The sequence below is a fragment of the Acartia tonsa genome, chromosome 13 (assembly GCF_053477335.1).
Source record: "Acartia tonsa isolate MP-2025a chromosome 13, ASM5347733v1, whole genome shotgun sequence".
NCBI classification, from domain to species: domain Eukaryota; kingdom Metazoa; phylum Arthropoda; class Copepoda; order Calanoida; family Acartiidae; genus Acartia; species Acartia tonsa.
In genome coordinates this window covers 24,206,275-24,226,933 of record NC_137272.1, presented here as the reverse complement: position 1 = coordinate 24,226,933, position 20,659 = coordinate 24,206,275, and the positions used below count along the sequence as shown (strand labels likewise).

At 32.8% G+C, this 20,659-nt stretch overlaps 1 protein-coding gene across 19 annotated transcripts; it reads left to right on the top strand.

The window, feature by feature from the left end:
* Positions 1–944: 944 nt before the first annotated feature.
* LOC145335004 (tyrosine-protein kinase transmembrane receptor Ror-like) lies at positions 945–19,550 on the top strand. 19 transcript variants are annotated; one of them, XR_013885114.1, is made up of 26 exons: positions 945–1,131; positions 1,421–1,525; positions 1,668–1,843; positions 2,818–2,890; positions 3,233–3,364; positions 3,555–3,617; positions 4,217–4,339; positions 5,948–6,009; positions 9,815–9,927; positions 9,997–10,052; positions 10,410–10,490; positions 11,006–11,126; positions 11,238–11,338; positions 11,701–11,913; positions 12,047–12,191; positions 12,466–12,839; positions 13,054–13,116; positions 13,477–13,549; positions 13,776–13,935; positions 14,308–14,426; positions 15,238–15,347; positions 15,701–15,741; positions 16,288–16,514; positions 16,943–17,123; positions 18,806–18,869; positions 19,355–19,550. XR_013885114.1 is itself a non-coding variant. In XM_080180673.1 (26 exons), the coding sequence occupies exons 1-24, from the start codon at positions 1,086–1,088 to the stop codon at positions 17,103–17,105; spliced, it is 2,940 nt and encodes a 979-aa protein (XP_080036799.1). In that variant the 5' UTR covers positions 945–1,085; the 3' UTR covers positions 17,106–17,123; positions 18,842–18,869; positions 19,355–19,550. The 19 variants fall into 19 exon arrangements, 11 of the variants coding, with proteins under 11 accessions (XP_080036799.1, XP_080036800.1, XP_080036797.1 ...); XR_013885113.1 differs by having other exon boundaries at positions 16,943–17,130; positions 18,842–18,869; XR_013885112.1 differs by having other exon boundaries at positions 16,943–17,130.
* The last annotated feature ends 1,109 nt before the right edge of the window (positions 19,551–20,659 follow it).

The following is a 20,659-nucleotide window of genomic DNA, read 5'->3' as shown; positions in this document are numbered from 1 at the left end:
TACTACTACATCAGACATTTTATTTATTTCATTTCATTATTTTATTTCATATCTAAACCTAGTTATTAATTAATTTATTTGTCATTTATTTTTCTATTCATAATGTCATATAATAAATGAGAGAGAAATTTAATCTTACACAGGGGATGTATGGCACAATTGCGGTTAAATTAATCACTACCCCTTTCTTTTCCAAAATAATTCAAAATAACAAATGCATAATTTTACACACTTAGTAGAAGATTTGTTTATCCTCCATTGTAATATTCCTGTATCCCTGTCTTACACCCACAACTAGAAAATTATCTTTTGTTTATGATAACAATTATTAAAAGGTTTTCCATTTCAGATCTTAAAATGAAAATATATAATTATGTTGGAACTTAGTTCTAAAAGGTTGGTTAAGCTAATTCTAAAATTATTCAATATTCAAATACAAAGATTAGTTTAAATTGTATTCTCATTATTTTTAAACAAGGATGACAACAACTTCTAAAGCGAAACCTATGAGTTTGAAAGCAAACAATGATAGGCCGTGTATTTTCTTTTAATTGTGTAATTATAATTTCTCTTATATCTCATAACAATTTGTTCATATTTTCTTTGGAATTGTTTTTTTGGGGGGTTTAGAGTAGCTGCTTTTTAAATTTTTGTGTTATGACATTAACTAATAGTTATTGCACTTAATAATCTATTCAATCATATATACTTATTTGACTATTCTTTTGTACATTCAATACTCATAATAAATCTTAACGGCCAAAAAAAAGCATTAATACAATAAAAAATTGCTTAACCTACTATAACTTTTAAGTAAAAGAAGAATCCATTTTCACACATTACCCGTGTTCAGAAATCCATGAAAATCTCATGATTTACAGCCAATGCCAAGCAAAATGCAAATATATGTGCTAATATGTGACAAACATCAGCATTAAAAAGTGCTAAACTGTCATGAAGAGAAAATATTTATGATTAAAATTAAAAATGTGAAATCTAGTTAAACAAAGTGACTTCAAAAAGAGAAATGTCAATAAAATTATTGAATTCGTTAAGATGACAAAATGTTGACTAATTAGATAAACATGTGGATAAATCTAATCTTGGCTGTGGTCATAATTGCACCAAAAGGAAAATGTTTATTGAATCAGCAAAACTCGTAAAGAAAAATTAGTTTATAAAAAAACTAATAGGTAAACTATTTATTTGAATTTTGAAACATGTTTAGGACAATAAATATTTAAAAACAATACCTATAGAGTGTGAAATTGTTCTTTATCAAAAGATGTTGGTTTAGATCAATTTGTCCGTCCTTGTATTTAAAATATTTTTGTTTCATAATTACAAGGAGATGAAAATTTTTAATACTAAAGCAAATTCAACTGTAAATTATATTCCATAAACATTCATCTTTATACAGTATGTAGAAGTAAAGATAACCCAATAGACCCTCTCATATATGATGACCCTGAATATTTTGAAGAAACTGCTTCAGAATTAAATCTCAATGAAATCGATACAACAGGTATAGTATATCTACAAAAGTGGAATATTGTATCTACTTTATTCTATGAGCCAGGAGCTCTAGTTTAAAAATAATTAATATAGAACGTTGTTCTACTTTAATATAAATTCTTAAATTTGACTGGTAATGACAATCATTTCAGGAGCAGCTAATACAACCAAGAATCCATTTCGATTAATAAAAAAGCTTCGTGATCTGCAACGCGAAGCTGGCGGTAGCCTAAAACTGCGCTGCGAGGCTGCTGGAGAACCGCCGGTCAAAAGATGGACCTGGTTTAAGAATGATGCTCCCCTGATCCCTGAACGAAATAGAGTTAAGGTAATACCTATAGTAAATTAGGGTTCGTTAGATTTTGAATGTTGCTGGAATAAAAACGGATATAGTCCTTTCGTGGCAACACCTTTTAAGGGGCGTTTCGTCGTATTTTTACAGTATCTTTTTATAGACTATTTTAGGTTATGTTGTGTCAGGTGATAGCCCCGCAGGGATAGAGACCCCCACAGGGCTGCAAATAGGAAAAAAGCTTCTGTGAAAATACGAAGAAACGTGAATTAAGAGGCGTTGTCATGAAAGGGACTATATCCAAAACAACTTATCCTTATAATAAAGTAACAGGATGTTTGTGTGTCTGTGTGTTTGTGTGTTTGTATGTTTGTACCGAAGGATCTCGCTAACCGCTGAACCGATCGGGTTCTCCTTAACAGGGTAGCTTCTCATAGGTCCCGGGAAGGTTTATAACTATTTTCTTGGGGGGTGGGACACCCCCAACCCCCCCAAAAATTAAAAATCCCCCCCTAAAAATTTTTTATTTTTTATTTTTTTAACTAAAATTAAAAATAAGGGGGGGGGGCAACCCCCCCCCCCCCCAATTTTTTTTTTTCGCCCCCCCCCCCCAAAATTTATTTTTTACTTTTTCTTTTAAAATCTAAAATAAGAAATTGAATTATTAAATTCGACTCTCTCCTCCTCAAGTGCCCCTAGAGGCCTCTAGGGGCGTAGCCGCTAGTATTTTAATAACAAACTAAATATTCTAATGTGAGTGATACAACACCAAAAAATACTCATATGCCTCCAACTTTTCTTCAAATATAAAAAATTATTTAGGTACTAAAAAGTTGTACCAAGTTTTTCATTTACCTAATAATATTTAGTATAAGTTGTTGTTACGTATTATTCAACTCGGTTAATAAGAATTTTGATAGTCAGATGTTTTATAAAATCGACGCACTTTATAGAATTTTAAAAGTCAGAAAGGGAAAGATTAAAATATAAGAAACCTTTTTATAATTAAGGTTAAAAGTCAAACAAGCAGAGATGGAAATCAGCAATGGTCTTGGCTCAAAATAAATGTTCTAGAAACTTTAGGTAAAGATGTTTTTTTTTGGATAAAATAAAAGGTGAGGTGAGGGGAGTTTCTTACTGACATTTGACTATAGCCTTTAAAGTTTCGCGCCTGGCGCTTGCTAAGAATTGATGGCCTTTAAATTTGGGGTAAAAAAGCAAGTCATTCCCCCTTTTCAGCTATTACTTACAGTTAGCAGGTTCCCATGATCAAATTAGCGCGACTTTGATATTATGAATTGCACCATTTTTTAACTATTGGTATTTTTTATATCGAATATAGTTTTTTAAGATCTATTCTACATTTAGAAATTTGCCATGATTTCAGTCTTTTTATATAATCATTTTCACTTTTCTGCTTTTTAGACACCGCTTATTACCGTTGTGAGGCGGACAACGGCGTAGAAACCTTGAACAGCACCGCCATAATACGGGTTAAACTTGGAGGTCTGGGGACTTTGCCCAAAAATTTTCCACCTGCTTCTGTTGATTTCTCAGGTTGGTAATCAAGTTTATATTTCTAGCAACGCAGCTACTGTAAAACCAGAATATGTCAGTCCTTCCCAAGAAACGAAAATTGTTTCCAATGTTAGATTAATGCAATTGTGTTGAGATATTTTTGTTTGTAGAGGTACTAAACTTTTTTCTTTTAAAGGTTGTCTTAACCCCAAAATATTATGTATTTTAGGAACAGTTGGTGCTAGTAATATTGAATTTGAAGGTAGACAGCCAGATTTTACCTCTTCTTCAGGTTAGGATATTATAGTTAATTTTATTTCCTCTCTTTTAAATTGGGTGGTATTATAATTTAACTCCCATGTTTTAAATCTTTATCATGATTTTAATTTGATGATTTTAAACCTTGATGTTTTTCTGGGGTCATCTCAAAAAACGCCTGTCACAGAAAACGACTTTTAAAGAAAATGCTTACTACATTGATTTTTGAAATGGCATTGCTTTATTTCTGGCAATCAATAATTTAAATAAGAAAAGATTTTTAACATAAATATGTCACAGTTTTAGGTTGTTAAGTTATTTATTTTGTATAAAGATCTCTTTTATTAGATATTTAGAATTTAGAAGGTTGACATACAGTTTTAATTAGAAGTAATTAAATACTATTTCACATTTCCAATTTAAACAGAGAACAGAAAGATAGCTATGTTTTCCTGATGCAAAAACTTGCATATAAAAATAAAATATTTGCATCTAGATATAAAGTTACAATTTTAAAAGAATAATATCATCAACTAAACAATATACATATAATTAGTATTACAAAAGATTAAAGAAAGACAAAGCTCAAATTTTGTGACGTCTGTTCACTATTCAAGGAGAAATAAATTTCAGGTGGAAGTCAACTATCAGAAACCGAGCTTAAAAGACTGAAAGAGGATGTTCCTAGTTTAATTCCTGATGAAAATAGTGGCACATGTGAACCATACACTGGCACTGTGTGTAAACAATATATAGGTAAGTTCCTGATTTAATACTTGAAGAAATAGTGGCACATGTAAACCATACACTGGCACTGTGTGTATACAATATATACAGGGTGCGCCACATAAAACCGGACTTTTTCTAATTTGTAAACAAATGAATATAAAATCGTCAATTATAAAGATTTTATTAAATTCTAAAAACTGGGAAACAAACTAGGTATATGACTATTAGATCATTCAATAAAACCGCCGCCAGGATCAATCACCGGCTCCTCCCGCCTCCTCAACCGCCGGCAGGCCCAGGTCAAAATGTACCTGTCCAAGCTGGCGAAGTTCTCCTTAATAGTGGCAATAAGGGAGGTCTTTGAAGTATGGGCACGTCTATTGGTGCATACTTCAAAGTAGCTCTAGGCCCAAAAGTCACTTGAATTAAGATCGGGCTGCTGGGAGGCCCCATTTCCTTAGGAAAGTGAGTAACCGTAGGATCCAAATTCACCCAATTTTCAAGCTGCCCTTCGACACGGCGGCTCTCATTTGGGCCACAGTTGGGCTAGAACGACGTTCTATACCTTTTTGGAAATGGCATGAAGATTCAGCTAGGGTTGTCAGTTCAATCTATAGTCTAAAATGAGTTTTTAAGTTCCATATAGATCTCTAACGTCGAGAATCGAGAAATTTTCAAGATTTTACACGATTTTTGACGTTTTTGACATCTCTAAATCTGCTACGTTTCACTTTGCCGGAGTACTACAGCCAAGCCATTTTAGATAGAGAGCTCTAGTCTTTTCTAGTGTCTTATGTATCTAACAGTATCCCCAGCAAGTTGCATAACTCTACCTCATCTAAAAATGGGCTGAGGTCCGATTTAGTGGGCCCTAGTCGAGAATGAATATTATACCACCAGCGCAATTCGAATCTGCCTTGTTGAACATAAGCGCGGCCAGCTTGGAGTACGAGCCCATCTTCGTCCAAAGATTTTTTTGTGCTAAAAGGTCATTACCTAGGCTTTTTATAGTGGGGTCAAACGTCCTGATTGGTCAAGTAGTTTTGACGCTATGGCCGTTTTAAAAAAGTCCGGTTTTATGTGGTGCACCCTGTAGGTAAGTTCCTGATTTAATAATTGAAGAAATAGTGGCACATGTAAACCATACACTGGCTCTGTGTGTAAACAATATATAGGTAAGTTCCTGATTTAATACTTGAAGAAATAGTGGCACATGTAAACCATACACTGGCACTGTGTGTAAACAATATATAGGTAAGTTCCTGATTTAATACACGAAGAAATAGTGGCACATGTGAACCATACACTGGCACTGTGTGTAAACAATATATAGGTAAGTTCCTGATTTAATACTTGAAGAAATAGTGGCACATGTAAACCATACACTGGCACTGTGTAAACAATATATATGTAAGTTCATAATTAAATACATGATGGCATTGTGGCACATGGCATACACTGACACTTAAAGTAAACATTAATATATAGGTATGTTCCTAATTCAAAACATTAAGAAAAAGTGACACTAAGTTGATGAAAATCAAGTGTTTATCAAAGCAATTTAACAAATAATTTTTTTTATTTCAGAATGATTATAATTTGCATACCTACCAAATTTTGTATTTTCTGTTTTAGGTGGAAATTATATTTACATCAGTGAGGGTCTTCAACAAGAATATATTGAGAAAAAATTACAGGTTAAACAAAATAAAATTTAGATTGTATGATTTTAAAAGATTATTTTATAGCATTCTATTTTTTGGTTTGTTGTCCTAGCTAGATCGAATAAAAATATTTCATCTGAAAAACAACTATTTTATCTCCAACTTTAGTGCCAGTAAAAGGGGGGGGGGCGTAATGACATTTATTCGTAATCCGTGAGCAAAATGGTCTAAATATTTAGCTAGACCCTTCAAACTTGGTATATAAGCCTAGTCCTATAGGTATTACATCTAAATGGCAAAAAAATCCAAAATTTTTTATTTTAAGGTTAGGTTAGGTAAGAAAAACCCTGCGGAAATGGGGTTTTTAGGCTTTATTGATCTATTTTGATGTGGAAACTTACCTTAGATTGTTTTTTTCTTAGGGTTTTAACTTAAATACACTGTATCTATTCATATGGACATTATTTAAGATGATTCAGCAAGTCGGGGACCGACCCCAGAGGGCTAGGTGGGTGGCCCGCAGGGGTTAAGTGCATTTTTCCCAATACATATGTTGTGATACATCTAATTATAGGTTTTTTAGGTCAAGGAACTCAAATTTAGAGCTAAAATAAGCATTAGACTAATCTGAAGCTAGCCCCAGCGGGCTAGGTTGGTGGCCCGCAGGGGTTAAGTTCATTTTTTCTAATATATATCTTGTTATATATCAAAATATAGGTTTTTTAGGTCAAGAAACTCAAATTCTGAGCGAAAATTAGCATTAGACTAACCTGAAGCTAACCCCCCCGGGCTAGGTTGGTTTTCTGCAGGACTTAAGAGCATTTACCTAACCTAACCTAGAAACTTCCTTATAATTTTACTTGGTTTTTTTTAATAAACTTTGTCTATTAATGAGGACTTTATTTAAGATAATCCAACAAGTCGGGAACCGACCCCAGCGGGCTAGGTTGGTGGCCCGCAGGGGTTAAGTGCATTTTTTCCAATATATATCTTGTAATATATCAAAATATAGGTTTTTTAGGTCAAGAAACTCAAATTCTGAACGAAAATTAGCATTAGACTAGGTTGGTTTTCTGCAGGGCTTAAGAGCATTTACCTAACCTAACCTAGAAACTTACTTATATTTTTACATATTTTTTCTTGAATAAACTTTCTCTATTATTGAGGAATTTATTTAAGATAATCCAGCAAGTCGGGGACCGACCCCAGCGGGCTAGGTTGGTGGCCCGCAGGGGTTAAGTGCATTTTTCCCAATATATATGCTGTGATACATCTAATTATAAGTTTTTTAGGTCAGTTAACTCAAATTCAGAGCTAGAATTAGCATAAGACTAATCTGAAGCTAGCCCCAGCGGGCTAGGGCGGTGGCCCGTAGGGGTTAAGTGCATTATTTTCCAATATACATCTTGTTATATATCGAAATATAGGTTTTTAAGGTCAAGAAACTCAAATTCAGAGCTAAAATTAGCATAAGACTTACCTGAAGCTAACCCCTGTGGGCTAGGTAGATCTTCTGCAGGGCTTAAGTGCATTTTACCTAACCTAACCTAGAAACTTACTTATTTTTTGGTTTTTTCCTTGAATGAACTGTGTCTATGAATGAGGACATTATTTTAGATGATCCAGCAAGTTGGGGACCTCCTTGAGTCAGCCTCCTGTATGAAGAATCTTTTAAATGATGGCTTTAGGACTAAACACTGTGTATCTATGTAAAACCTAGCCCGCCTGGGTCAGTCCCCGACTTGCTGGATCCTCTTAAATAATGTTCTCATGAACAGTTTATTCAATTAAATAACCTTCAGAAAGTAAGATTCTAGGTTAGGTTTGGTAAAATGTATTTAAGTCTTGCAGGCAACCCACCTAGACCGCAGGGGCTAGCTTCATATTAGTCTGATTCTATTATTAGCTCTAAATTTTAATTTCTGGACCTAAAAAACCTTTAATTTTATGTATGACAGCACATACTTTTTGAAAATGCACTTAACCCTGGCGGGCCACCCACCTAGCCTGCTGGGGTCGGTCGCTGACTTGCTTGATCATTTTAAATAATAAATAGACACAGTTTATTCCAGGTTAGGTTAGGTAAAATGCACTTAAGACTTGCAGGCATCCCACCTAGCCCGCTGGGGCTAGCTTCAGATTAGTCTGATACTTTTATTAGCTGTAAATTTGAGTTTCTTGACCTAAAAAACCTATAATTTGATGTATGATAACACATACTTTTTCTGAAAAATGCATTTAACCCCTGCGAGCAACCCAACTAGCCCGCTGGGGTCGGTCTTCGACTTGCTGGATCATCTGAAATAAGATCCTCATGAATGGACAGTTTATTTGAGATACAAAACCTAAAAAAATAATATTAAATGTAAGTTTCTAGGTTAGGTTAGGTAAAATGCACTTAAGCCCTGTGGGCAACCCAACTAGCCCACTGGGGTTAGCTTAAGATTATTCTAATGCTTATTTTAGCTCTGAATTTGAGTTCTTGACCTTAAAAACCTATATTTTGATATATCACAAGATGTATTTTGGAAAATAATGCACTAAACCCCTGCAGGCCAGCCACCGCTGGGGCTAGCTTCAGATAAGTCGGTACTCGACTTTCTGGATCATTTTAAATAGTCCTCATTAATAGACCCAGTTTATACAAGAAAAAAACCTGTAAAAATTTAAGGAGTTTCTAGGTTAGGTTAGGTAAATGCCTTTAAGCCCTGCAGAAAACCAACCTAGCCCGGGGGGGTTAGCTTCAGGTTAGTCTAATGCTAATTTTCGCTCAGAATTTGAGTTTCTTGACCTAAAAAACCTATATTTTGATATATTACAAGATATATATTGGAAAAAATGCACTTAACCCCTGCGGGCCACCAACCTAGCCCGCTGGGGTCGGTTCCCGACTTGTTGGATTATCTTAAATAAAGTCCTCATTAATAGACAAAGTTTATTAAAAAAATCCAAGTAAAATTATAAGTAAGTTTCTAGGTTAGGTTAGGTAAATGCTCTTAAGTCCTGCAGAAAACCACCTAGCCCGGGGGGGTTAGCTTCAGGTTAGTCTAATGCTAATTTTCGCTCAGAATTTGAGTTTCTTGACCTAAAAAACCTATATTTTGATATATAACAAGATATATATTAGAAAAAATGCACTTAACCCCTGCGGGCCACCCACCTAGCCCGCTGGGGCTAGCTTCAGATTAGTCTAATGCTTATTTTAGCTCTAAATTTGAGTTCCTTGACCTAAAAAACCTATAATTAGATGTATCACAACATATGTATTGGAAAAATGCACTTAACCCCTGCGGGCCACCCACCTAGCCCTCTGGGGTCGGTCCCCGACTTGCTGAATCATCTTAAATAATGTCCATATGAATAGATACAGTGTATTTAAGTTAAAACCCTAAGAAAAAACAATTTAAGGTAAGTTTCCAAATCAAAATAGCTCAAAAAAAGCCTAAAAACCCCATTTCCGCAGGGTTTTTCTTACCTAACCTAACCTTAAAATAAAAAATTTTGGATTTTTTTGCCATTTAGATGTAATACCTATAGGACTAGGCTTATATACCAAGTTTGAAGGGTCTAGCTAAATTTTTAGACCATTTTGCTCACGGATTACGAATAAATGTCATTACGCCCCCCCCCCTTATGTTTCATTGCAGTATTTTATTATTTTAATTTGTCAGTTACAGCAAAAGATTAACGTTGTCCACTAGCATGCAGAAAAACAATACATTTTGTCTTAATGATTATTTCTTAGTTTCTTAGAAGGTTTTACATTTTTCGCCAGGAAAATTTATAATATTAAACCAGTTTATTTCATGCCCACAATATTTGAAATATTTAATTTCAGGGTGTTTTTGATGTTATTAAAGCTTCTCCTGATTTATCTCAGAAATGTGCCGAGTTTGCTCTGCCATCCATTTGTCTCAGTACCATTCCTATTTGTGATCAGACTAGAAGAAGGTGAATTAATATATTTATAATTTATATAATAATATTTTAAATTGAGAAAACTATAATTTTTATGTTTAGACCAAGAAAAATCTGCCGAGATGAATGTGAAATATTGGAGCATGATGTTTGCAAGGAATCAACAATTTTTATTCGTGCATTCATTCATAGAAGCATATTATTATATAACTAAGACTCGAACGACCGACTTATTCTGTTAGTTCACATTACATTTTTTCGAACATCTAAGATTTATAAACAAATTATTACGTCAATGTGAAGTATTTTATTTTTTACCCGTTTCAAAGGAAATGAAAGAAGTCGTCTTTGATTTTATTAAAAGTTTCAAATTTTCAAATCATTTTAGAAATAAGAAATGTTTGTACAGCCGTTTTAAGTTACTTTTTTTTGCTTAATATATAACCTAATAGGGTAGCTAGTAGTTTTTCGCTTTGTCAGGATTTTCTATAACAAAATTCTTGATTTGATCCAGGCTGAAATTGCCATTGCAAAACGCCATCCCTTGTTGGGTCATCAAATGGTGCTGCCTGATTGTGAAAAATTGCCTCCTATTGGTAAGAGTTATTGCTATTTGAAAATATTCAGGGAAAAATATTATTACTCACAACTATACATTTGTATCTATTTTATTGCCACTATCTTCTTTACATATCTATTCAAAATAACAGAAAGTTTAGATTAGTTGTGTTGGCTACAATTAAAATAGGCTGCTAGTGACCAAACGTCGCTTTGTTATAAAAAGCATTAAAAGATCTAAAACTAATCTGCAGTAGAGAAGACTCGATAATGCACAGAAATCTCCCAGCGTTTATAATTAGGCAAAATTAACCTATTTTATATAATCGGGCACTCTTGTGCACTAATGGGTGTTAACATTAAGCGGTAGTCATTCTTATTCTAATTTAATTCATATGCAAACATTACGTTTATCTGTTTGGCCGCTGGCAGGCATCATATAAAGTTTTTAATTTTGACTATAGGTTTGATTTCACCCGTATTTTATCGTGAACTGTTATAAGTATAATTTTTCTTGATTTTCTTTGGATAACGTATGAATGATTTGATTTAGGTTCCATAGAAAGCGTGGAATGTGTACAGCTAGGGTTCCCGCAAGCCCAGAAACTTATCCAACCCCATGACTGCTATTCAGGACAAGGGGAAGATTATAGAGGAACTCACTCACTTACAAGGTACAAGTAATAAAAATAAACTTTTTGCAAATGAAACCATTAATGTAAGATCTACTGGGTATAGTATTACCTATAGATTTTAATTCTGTTCATGGAAATATTTGTGTTTAGGTCTGGTTTGCATTGTGTCCCATGGAGCCATCAAACAGAACTAGATATTGTGGATCATATTGAACTTATTGGAGGCCACAACTATTGTAGAAATCCATCAGGTAAATAAAATGAACATAGTTCTCAGTAACGCACAGTTGTAGGTATTTATTTCATAAAATGTTAAAAGCTAAGTTAATAACTAGAAAGGGCTTTGGGGAACATAAAGAATGAGAAAACAAAATTAACATTTCCTCGTTTCTCCTAAATCTTACTAGTTTCTCCCATTAATTAAATAAATGGAACACCCTAATCAGACCAGTATATCAGAATGTACAAGATGAGACAAAAACATTTTATTTTACATGAAAAAATAGAATATTGAACTTGATATTAGTAACTTCATCTACACAAGATTTGAATTTTTCTCTTTAAAATGCCATTAATGTTAATTATATATAGTACGTAACTATTGATAATTCAGGTTCAAGTTACCAAGAGAAGGAGCCGTGGTGCTATACAAACGATGATTTAATGAAACGAGAAGTGTGTGGAGTTGCTAAGTGTAAACAGTTCAAACTATGGTTGTACATAGCTGTACCTGGGATAGCTTTACTGGCCATTCTTGGTCTGTCTATTGGGTTATGTTGTATGAGACGCAGAACTCCACCTGCTAAACCTTTGATTGCTCCAGCTGGTAAATTTATATTATCTTTCATATTCCAAAGTCAAAGAAAATATAAGTATTAATTATTCAATTCATACTTTACAGTTTTTTACTAATTGATATTGGTGAAATTAATTATTAACTAAAGATGACATAATTTCAGGTACTCTTAGATCAGGACAGAAGATGAACATGGTAAATGGAAATAACCACCACCATGGCACAATGGAACTCAATCCTTTGCTCAATACAACCTCATCCAGGCCAAGGAAAGCCAAAGCACAAGAATTGCCTTTTAATTCCATAAGGTAAGCTTAATACACTATTACACACACATATATTCGTCTGTATGCTCATCTATCCGTCAAATTAAACATTGCGAGTTCACTGTTATGAAATTTATAAAAAAAAGTTGTGGTTTATGTTGGGTTTGTTATAGTCATTTTGTCTTTATCTTAAAAATTAAATACCTATTAATTATTTAATGTTTAACCAAACAAAAAGAAAAATAACGTATAAAAATTATTTACTAAACTTAAATATTGAATAAACTGTTTTAATAAGATTTATTTTTGTTTTAAGATTTTTACAAGAGCTTGGCGAGGGTGCCTTTGGTAAGGTATACAAAGGTGAATTGTCTGGAGTTACTGGCCCTGGTGGTCCTCCAGCTCTTGTGGCCATTAAAACATTGAAACCTGGAGCTAACCAGAAAACAATCCAGGATTTTATCCGCGAATCTGATCTAATGGCTGATCTTAAACATAATAATATTGTTTGTCTGATTGGCGTATGCATGCAGGATGAGCCAAAAGTGATGGTGTTCGAACATATGTCCCACGGGGATCTTCACGAATTTTTGATATTTCACAGCCCCAAGAGTGATACAGATTCTATGGATGAGGGCAAAGTTTTGAGTCAGACAGAGATGTCCTTCATATCAATACAGATTGCCGCAGGTACAAACTAATATTTTTATCCTTCACACTTGGAATGCTTGATAACAACACAGGTCTAAAGCTTTATCATAATTATTAAAGCTCCGAGATTAAAATCAATTTCTCCTCTTCAGTAAATGTTTCAATGTTGCCAATTTTATTATCTTTAGTTGTATTTGATCCTTATATATGTAAGGAACACTATATTCAACATAATAATAATTTGATATTATAGGTATGGAATATCTGTCCTCTCATCATTATGTACACAGAGATCTAGCTGCAAGAAATTGTTTAGGTAATTTCTAAGCATTTGTACTATTTTTAAATGCAAAGCTACCTATGTCCTATATGAATGTTATATTCTTAATTTAATTAATTTGTCCGAATATCAAAAAGAAAATGATTCCCTTATGTGAAATAACAACCTGAATTGGCAGTCAGACTGGATGACACTTAGATACACGGGGTCCCCTTCTGCAATTTTCTATTCTCATTACATGTTTATTATTATTATTATTATAAACTTTATTATACATATTAATTTAATATAATAAGGTAACTTTGAATAGCTCCCTTCCCCTTTAATAACAAATATCGAACATTACCTATATTTTAGTGTTCATGTAATAGACATAAATATTTTATTAATTTGTAGTTGGAGACAACCTAACAGTGAAGATTTCTGATTTCGGTCTTTCTAGAGATATATACAGTGCTGATTATTACAGGTAAGTTTAGTTAACTGCCCTTTTTTCTAACAAGCTACAGCCTCTAAAGCAGTGGCGTGCACAGCGATTCACCAGGAGGGTGTGAAACCATGATGGGGCGAAAATAAAAGACCCATTTTGAATTTGAAGGGGGTGTTGACACCCTCCTACAACACGCCACTACTCCAAAATCTTTTTGCTTTTGCATAAAGGGGCATACCAAGATTTGATTTATTTCACTTTTCAGAGTTCAAACGAAGTCCTTATTACCAGTTAGATGGATGCCCCCAGAAAGTATTTTGTATGGAAAGTTTACAACAGAGTCGGATGTCTGGGCTTTTGGAGTTCTTCTCTGGGAGATTTATTCTTATGGTCTTCAACCTTATTATGGTTATACTAACTCAGAGGTCAGTATTTTTCTAGTTTTTCAGATTTATTATAAAGGGGACTATGTAATATGTATGTTAGGCACCTTCTAGATTATTTTATATATTTTTGAGGTTATTTCCTTTTCTTCTTAGTTTTTCTTTCAGTTAAATGAAAAAAAAACGTTTAAAAAAATAAAACTAAATAAGATTAGTCTAAAATAGCATTTGATACTTTCATACAAAAATACTATAGGTACATTATTCAAGCCTTTTTAAATATTAAAAAACTTAATTTTATTGGATAGGCTAAACTGTTGCTCTGGATCACTATGATACACATGAGAAAAGGCATATTTAGATAATGTAATAATAATAAAAAGTGTTTGCTGTGAAATTATATTAATTTTTCAGGTTATAGAGATGATAAGATCTCGACAGTTATTACCCTGTCCTGAGGATTGTCCAAGTAGAATGTATGCATTCATGGTTGAGTGTTGGCATGAAATTCCTACAAGAAGACCTTCATTTAGGTAAAAATATATAATCCTATTAATACCATTTTTTCATCTCACTACTCAATTTTTCTTGCATCTGAGACATTTGTTTTTGTGCAAATTACAAGAGGGGTTTTATCTGTAGAAATTGAGTGATAAGAATAAAAGGCGTTGCTACAAAAGACCAACTCTACAAAAGACCAACACTACAAAAGACCAACACTACAAAAGACCAACAAATATATATATAAACATCAAATAAAGGTCATGGCTCGGCCCCCTGGCCTGCCTAGCGGCGGGCGCTCGGCCCCCTAGCCTATAACCTAACCTAACCTAACAGAAAAATTGTAAAAACAATAGGTATTAAAAATTGTAAAAACAATAATAAAAATTGTAAAAATCTACCAACCACTTTTTGTAAAATCCACGAAATTCTAAACCACCTATGTATTAACAGTTGAGGATATTTTTCTTAAATAAATGTCCTGGGGCTAACATAGGTTAGGTTAGGTTATAGGCTAGGGGGCCGAGCGCCCGCGGCTAGGAAGGTCAGGTACACCATTTTCAGCTATAGACCTTCCAGCTCTACGATTTTTTGTAGGCGTTGGTCTTTTGTAGAACTGACTAGTTGGTCTTGTAGGCGTTGGTCTTTTGTAGAGTTTGTCTTTTGTAGCAACGCCAGAATAAAACGTACTCAATTTTATTTATGATAAAACCAAAACAATTAATAACAAAAAAATATCTCAAAAATAAGGTTTCAAGTTTGAATTACAGCCAATCTTAATTGCTTTATTAAAGTTTTTAAACATGTCTATTTTTGCCACAATTATTTTCATTTTTATTCTAGTGAAATCCATGACCGGTTAATGAAATGGGAAGGAGTAAGTCCTGCTAATCTTAGCCAGAGCTTAGGTGGATCAAACAGTCAACAATCTGGTTCTTTACACTCCAGTACAGGTAAAAGTATTCCGTCATTTTAAAACAAAACAAACCAAAAATGATTGACAAATATTATCTTTTAAATTTATTTGTAAAATTGATGAAAAAAGGTTTCGTTATTTTGAAGGAAATATACTTCATAATTAGTTAGTCTTCACCAAAAAAGAATTTTTTTTGAAATCGAAAAATCCGCGAATATAATAGGCAAAGACTTTGATAATATTAAATTACATATTTTTTTGTGTTCGTTTGACTCTAACAAAGCATTTAGGTATATTTCTTAAGTCTTCACATCTCATTCATGATGAAAAAGATTTTGAAGTTAAATATAGTATTATTTCATTTATAATGATATTGAAATCTTTTTGCAGTTGGATTAACTCACCCTGGACAACAAAATATATCAAATCAGGTAAAATTACCTTGGCGTGTCGAAGCTTATGAATATAATACAAATAAATGCTTCCATATTCAGAAAAGTAAAATCGACCAGCAACATTGCAGTATAAAAAATGCCTAATTTTAACAAAGATGCTAATTTGACAAATATTTTAGTTGAGTCTTTTTAAGAAAAATAGTGTTCAATAAATCCGATGTAAAATAATTCAAAATAAAAAACAACTTGAATTAAGATAATCATTGCTTTTCATGGCATTCTTGTGCGTCAAATCCTAGTGGGTGTAAAATTTATTCAATAGTTTAAAAAATCCACCGTTAAAATATTAAAAAACAGACCATTTTTACATAATGCGTTGGTCCTATTTGGTATCACATATTGTTGTCTTACTCCATTTTAATATTAAAAAAAAAAATTCAGACATCTATCTTATAAAGCAGCCGAGAAAACATTGAAATCATGTTTACTCTACAGCGTAATTGTTAGACAAACGGATTACGTTGGTTAAGTTGATCCTTATCTGCGAGGAGATACTTTTGTAACGATTTTTATATTGTGAAGGTTCGCTATCCAGCTCCCGTGTATTCAACCGGACGACCTTACACTAACCCGCAGTTTATGCCCAACAGTAGTGGATCATCCTACCATCCCTCACCATCACAACAACAACATCATTTTAATCATTCAATGAATCCTTCTGTGTCCTCGTATCAAGGTTATCCACACAGTGCAAGTCCTTCCATAAGATATGCACATCCAAACACCTCTGGGCCATATAACCCATCAAGGTAAGGAATAATAATAATAATTCGATAATTCGGCAATTTCTGTTAAAACTTTTGTTTTTGGTTAGCTTTGGTAATAACTATATCCCCACAAATTTTGTAGAAAATTCTGGTTCCATACGCATTTACTAGTTCTGTGGGAGGTATTGGGTTGAATCTGAACAATAGAGCATTTACTACAGAGAGCGGGTTCATTAAGAGGTACAACTAAATGTCATGGACATCCAGACATAGGTTTTACAACGAAAAAAAGAGTTGTCGTACGTCACTTACCGCGTTTGGCACAGAAATGTCATGATATATAGATAGTCACGCAATAGTAAGTAATACAAGGTAAAGATAAAAGAACAAATACACAAACAGAAATAAATTAAGATAATAATATTGGTAGATTACCGAAGTAACTTTAATCAATTATTTTTCTTGTTTAGGTCTGCTTCGGGTAATTCTATGCATCCTATGGGAAGTCTGGGTGGTGGTGGTGGTATGGGTAGCCGCCAGATACAATATCCAGGCCAGGACAGACCGTCTCCAGCACAAACTTTACCAAATAACTCAACAACTGCAAGCATGAACTCTTTACAATTAGTTTAGATATTAGAAATGAAGGAGGTGAAACGTAAGAATATTATATTAACCACATGGTAGTTACCTATTCAATAACAATAACACTTTTCTTGTTCAAATCGTCAAATTATAAAAATGGGAGGATCAATTAATTTGACGTATTCATTATAATCCTGTTGATTTTTTAAAGTAGAGAATAAATCCTCATATAAAAGTAACGGATGTTTGTGTGTGTGACTGTGTGTACCAAAGGATATCCGTAACCGCTGGACCGTTTAGGTTCTACTTTACAATTAAGCTTCTCATAGGTCTTGGGAAGGATGATATTTATTTGGGGGAAGGTACCACCACCCTCCCAAGAGAAAACGCTCCTAGAAAAGAAACACCCAAAAATATTTTAAAGTGCCACTAGAGTCCATCACTGCCATAAAAGAATAGTTATTTCTCGCATCGTATTATAAACAGCTTTCCGCGGATATAGAAAGTACAATTATAAGATTAAAACTAGTTTTTTTAGCCCCGAGGTGCCGAAGGCACCGGATAAAAAAAACTGGTTTTAATCTTATGATTGTACATTTTTATATTCGTAGAAAGCTGGATATAATACGATGCTAGACATAGTTTTTTCGTATGGATGAGAACCGCTTCCTATCCACCGGATTCGAATGAATACGAGAAAAACATTTTACAGTACACTAAAGGCCTCTAGGGGCATATCCGCTAATAAATTTCAAACTATTAGGATATTACCGACAAATTAAAGTACAATTCTTTTAAGATATAGGTATAAAATAATATTAATTATCAATTATCAAGCATTTTTATACAGTTTGTATCCTTCTTGTATTACCTACAAATCTTTTTTTATAAACTGTGCCATTTTCATAAGATGTTTTCAATTTTGTACAATTAGCTGTTTAAAAACAACAACTTTTGTTAAATAAATAATAACGATGCAATGAATAGTTCCGGAAGCTAAATCTTTAATAATTAAAAAAGATCTCATCATATCTTTAAAAGGTAATGATACCAAAACTATAATCCATAAAGCCAATGACTGGATTTAAAATAACTTATATTATTCCTATTTAATTATCTTTTACATGTTATGTATCCTAATTTTTTTTTATGTAATATCTCTTATATCTAATTCTTATTAGGTAGTTTTGTTAGAAGTTCAGCATTTTTATAATATTTTATATTTGTAGTTATTAATACCAAAGATATTGTAAAAAAGATTTATGTAAAACTTTGCATATTTCAAATTTTTTCTTCATGTTAATAGTTAAGAATATAGCAATACAAAATTGTCGCAAAAAATTTGCCAATATTCGAAAATATAAAAATATAAATTTTTAAGTTTTTTAAACCTTCCCAAAATCGTTACATACCAAATAAAAATCATATCAATTGAATGAAAAGGTTATCATTTTTCCTTTTAAAAAATTAAAATTCTATACAAGATCACTCTGTGCTTAAATAAAAGGTTGATGGTAGATTAACCAATTATTATATGTTTGAGAGTAGACACATCTTTTTAAGAGGAAGCAGTATTGACTTTTACTTAATTTCTTTAAACACTTTAAATCTATAAATATCGCGATCGCTATAAATCGCCTATGCCCCCCAAAATATTTTTGGCGGCGGGTCGGCGATTTTATTGTCTAAGAGTTACTAAGAATAATATTTATGATTATTCTAACATTCTGAAAATAATTTCTTACGAGGTCAATCTTATCCATAATTTATTTGTTTAATCACAGTGTGAAGTGTGACGAATCTAAGAACAAGGGGGGAGGAGTTTTGACACATTTGCGTAAACCTGGAGTATATGCTTTATCATTGTACTGAGAGGATAGGTTATTAAAGATAAAATCATTCTTATATGATGAAATACCCGCAACTATTTTTTTGGATAGGCCTCCAGGTGGTCTCTGTACAGGTAAAAATAACTTTTTTATAGAGTTATAGGTCAACTTATAAAACAAAATATGCATCTTTTTTAATGTTATTCACATATTTGATGAAAAAACATGCATATTTTGTTTCATAACATGACCTCAAACTCTTAAAATTTTTTTTTTCATTTTTACCTGTACAGACACCACCTGGAGGCCTGGACCTCCGAACCTGGAGGCCTATTAAAAAAATCTTGCGGGTATTTCATCATATAAGAATGATTTTATCTTTAATAACCTATCCCTCAGTCCAAAGATAAAGTCTATACTCCAGGTTTACGCAAATGAGTCAAAACTCCCCCCCCCTTATTATTATAGTCGTTTAAATTGTGACTTTTATATATTATTTATTATTTATAATTGTTATGTTATGACAAGATTGTATGTACCAAGTTTGTACCGATAATGAATACTAAAATGTACCAAGCCTAATGGTGTTCTAAATCAAATGTACCGAAACACCAAATCTCTTAAATCTTTTGTTAGTCAATAAATTATTATTATTTCTTTCTAATACATATATTTTTGCAATGTAGCAACTCTATAACTTAAGTTGTCCGTTAGATGAACAAACATTTTGTACTTTTCATTTTACCCACATTTGCCCATATATGCTAATAACCCGACGTGATGTCAATTCGTTTTTATTTAACTTTCGATATCATTTCGATATCTGAAGGAATGGGATTTTTGCTTAAATAATAATTTGTTAGCTGTTGCTGTTTAGAGAAATATTATTCACCAAATTGAGAGCGTCAATAAATTGCTTCCGTCAAGCGCTTATAAATAGCGAGGCTGCCGAGCACTAGGTAAAATATATGATATCACAATTGTTCAACGATATTATCGTCAGCAGAGGGCTAATTTAACTTTTTACCTATTTTCAAATAAATGGTTATCATTTTTGACATGAAAAAAAAATTAAAAAAATTGTTATTAACCTTGTAACTAAATTCACTTAAAAATCGGATATTATGAATTTAAATGTCGTATTTGCATATTAGTGTACACTGTAGTACTGTTTGTACAGTGTACACTTGTTCAGAAAATATGCTCATAATTTAGGTTAGTTACCTTGCAAGCGTGCTACTTGACGCATTTATATTGTTATTATACATTGTAATGTAAATTGTTCTGCATATTTTATTTTTGATTTATAGAATTAGTTTAAATTCTTGCCTTATTTAGATTTGTTAGAATATTTTGAATTTTTATTTGGTTTATCTTCGATTTCTAACGTTTAACTGTTAAACTGTAAGTTTTAATTATCTTAATTTAATAATGAATTCGTTGTCCGTCTGTCAACGACCTGGTTAAAATTAAAGCGAAGCTTTTCTATAAATATGGTCTGTGCGTTCATTCGTACGTAATGGTTGGCTCGTTTATTTAATTTAGGATTGTTACAATTTTCCTATGGATTTCAAATTATTGACGTTGTTTCCTGTGACAGTTAGGTACGATTTAGAAAGCGTAACAACTCTATGATCGTTACCGGAAAGTCCGTGCGTCCATTTAAACCAAGCGGATTTTTAACTTTATTGACCAAATTTTTGCACGATATGTTTCTCCTATTCATCAGATTTTTGGAACTTTTATTTCTAGATCAACAAGGTATTAAAGCAT

Coding starts and splice junctions, on each gene's coding strand:
- LOC145335004 (XM_080180674.1), top strand. CDS start 1,086: ATGTGGATAAATCTAATCTTGGCTGTGGTCATAATTGCACCAAAAG. Junction 3,365..3,554: donor TGCTTCTGTTGATTTCTCAG/GTTGGTAATCAA, acceptor TATGTATTTTAG/GAACAGTTGGTGCTAGTAAT. Junction 13,550..13,775: donor TACAGTGCTGATTATTACAG/GTAAGTTTAGTT, acceptor TTCACTTTTCAG/AGTTCAAACGAAGTCCTTAT.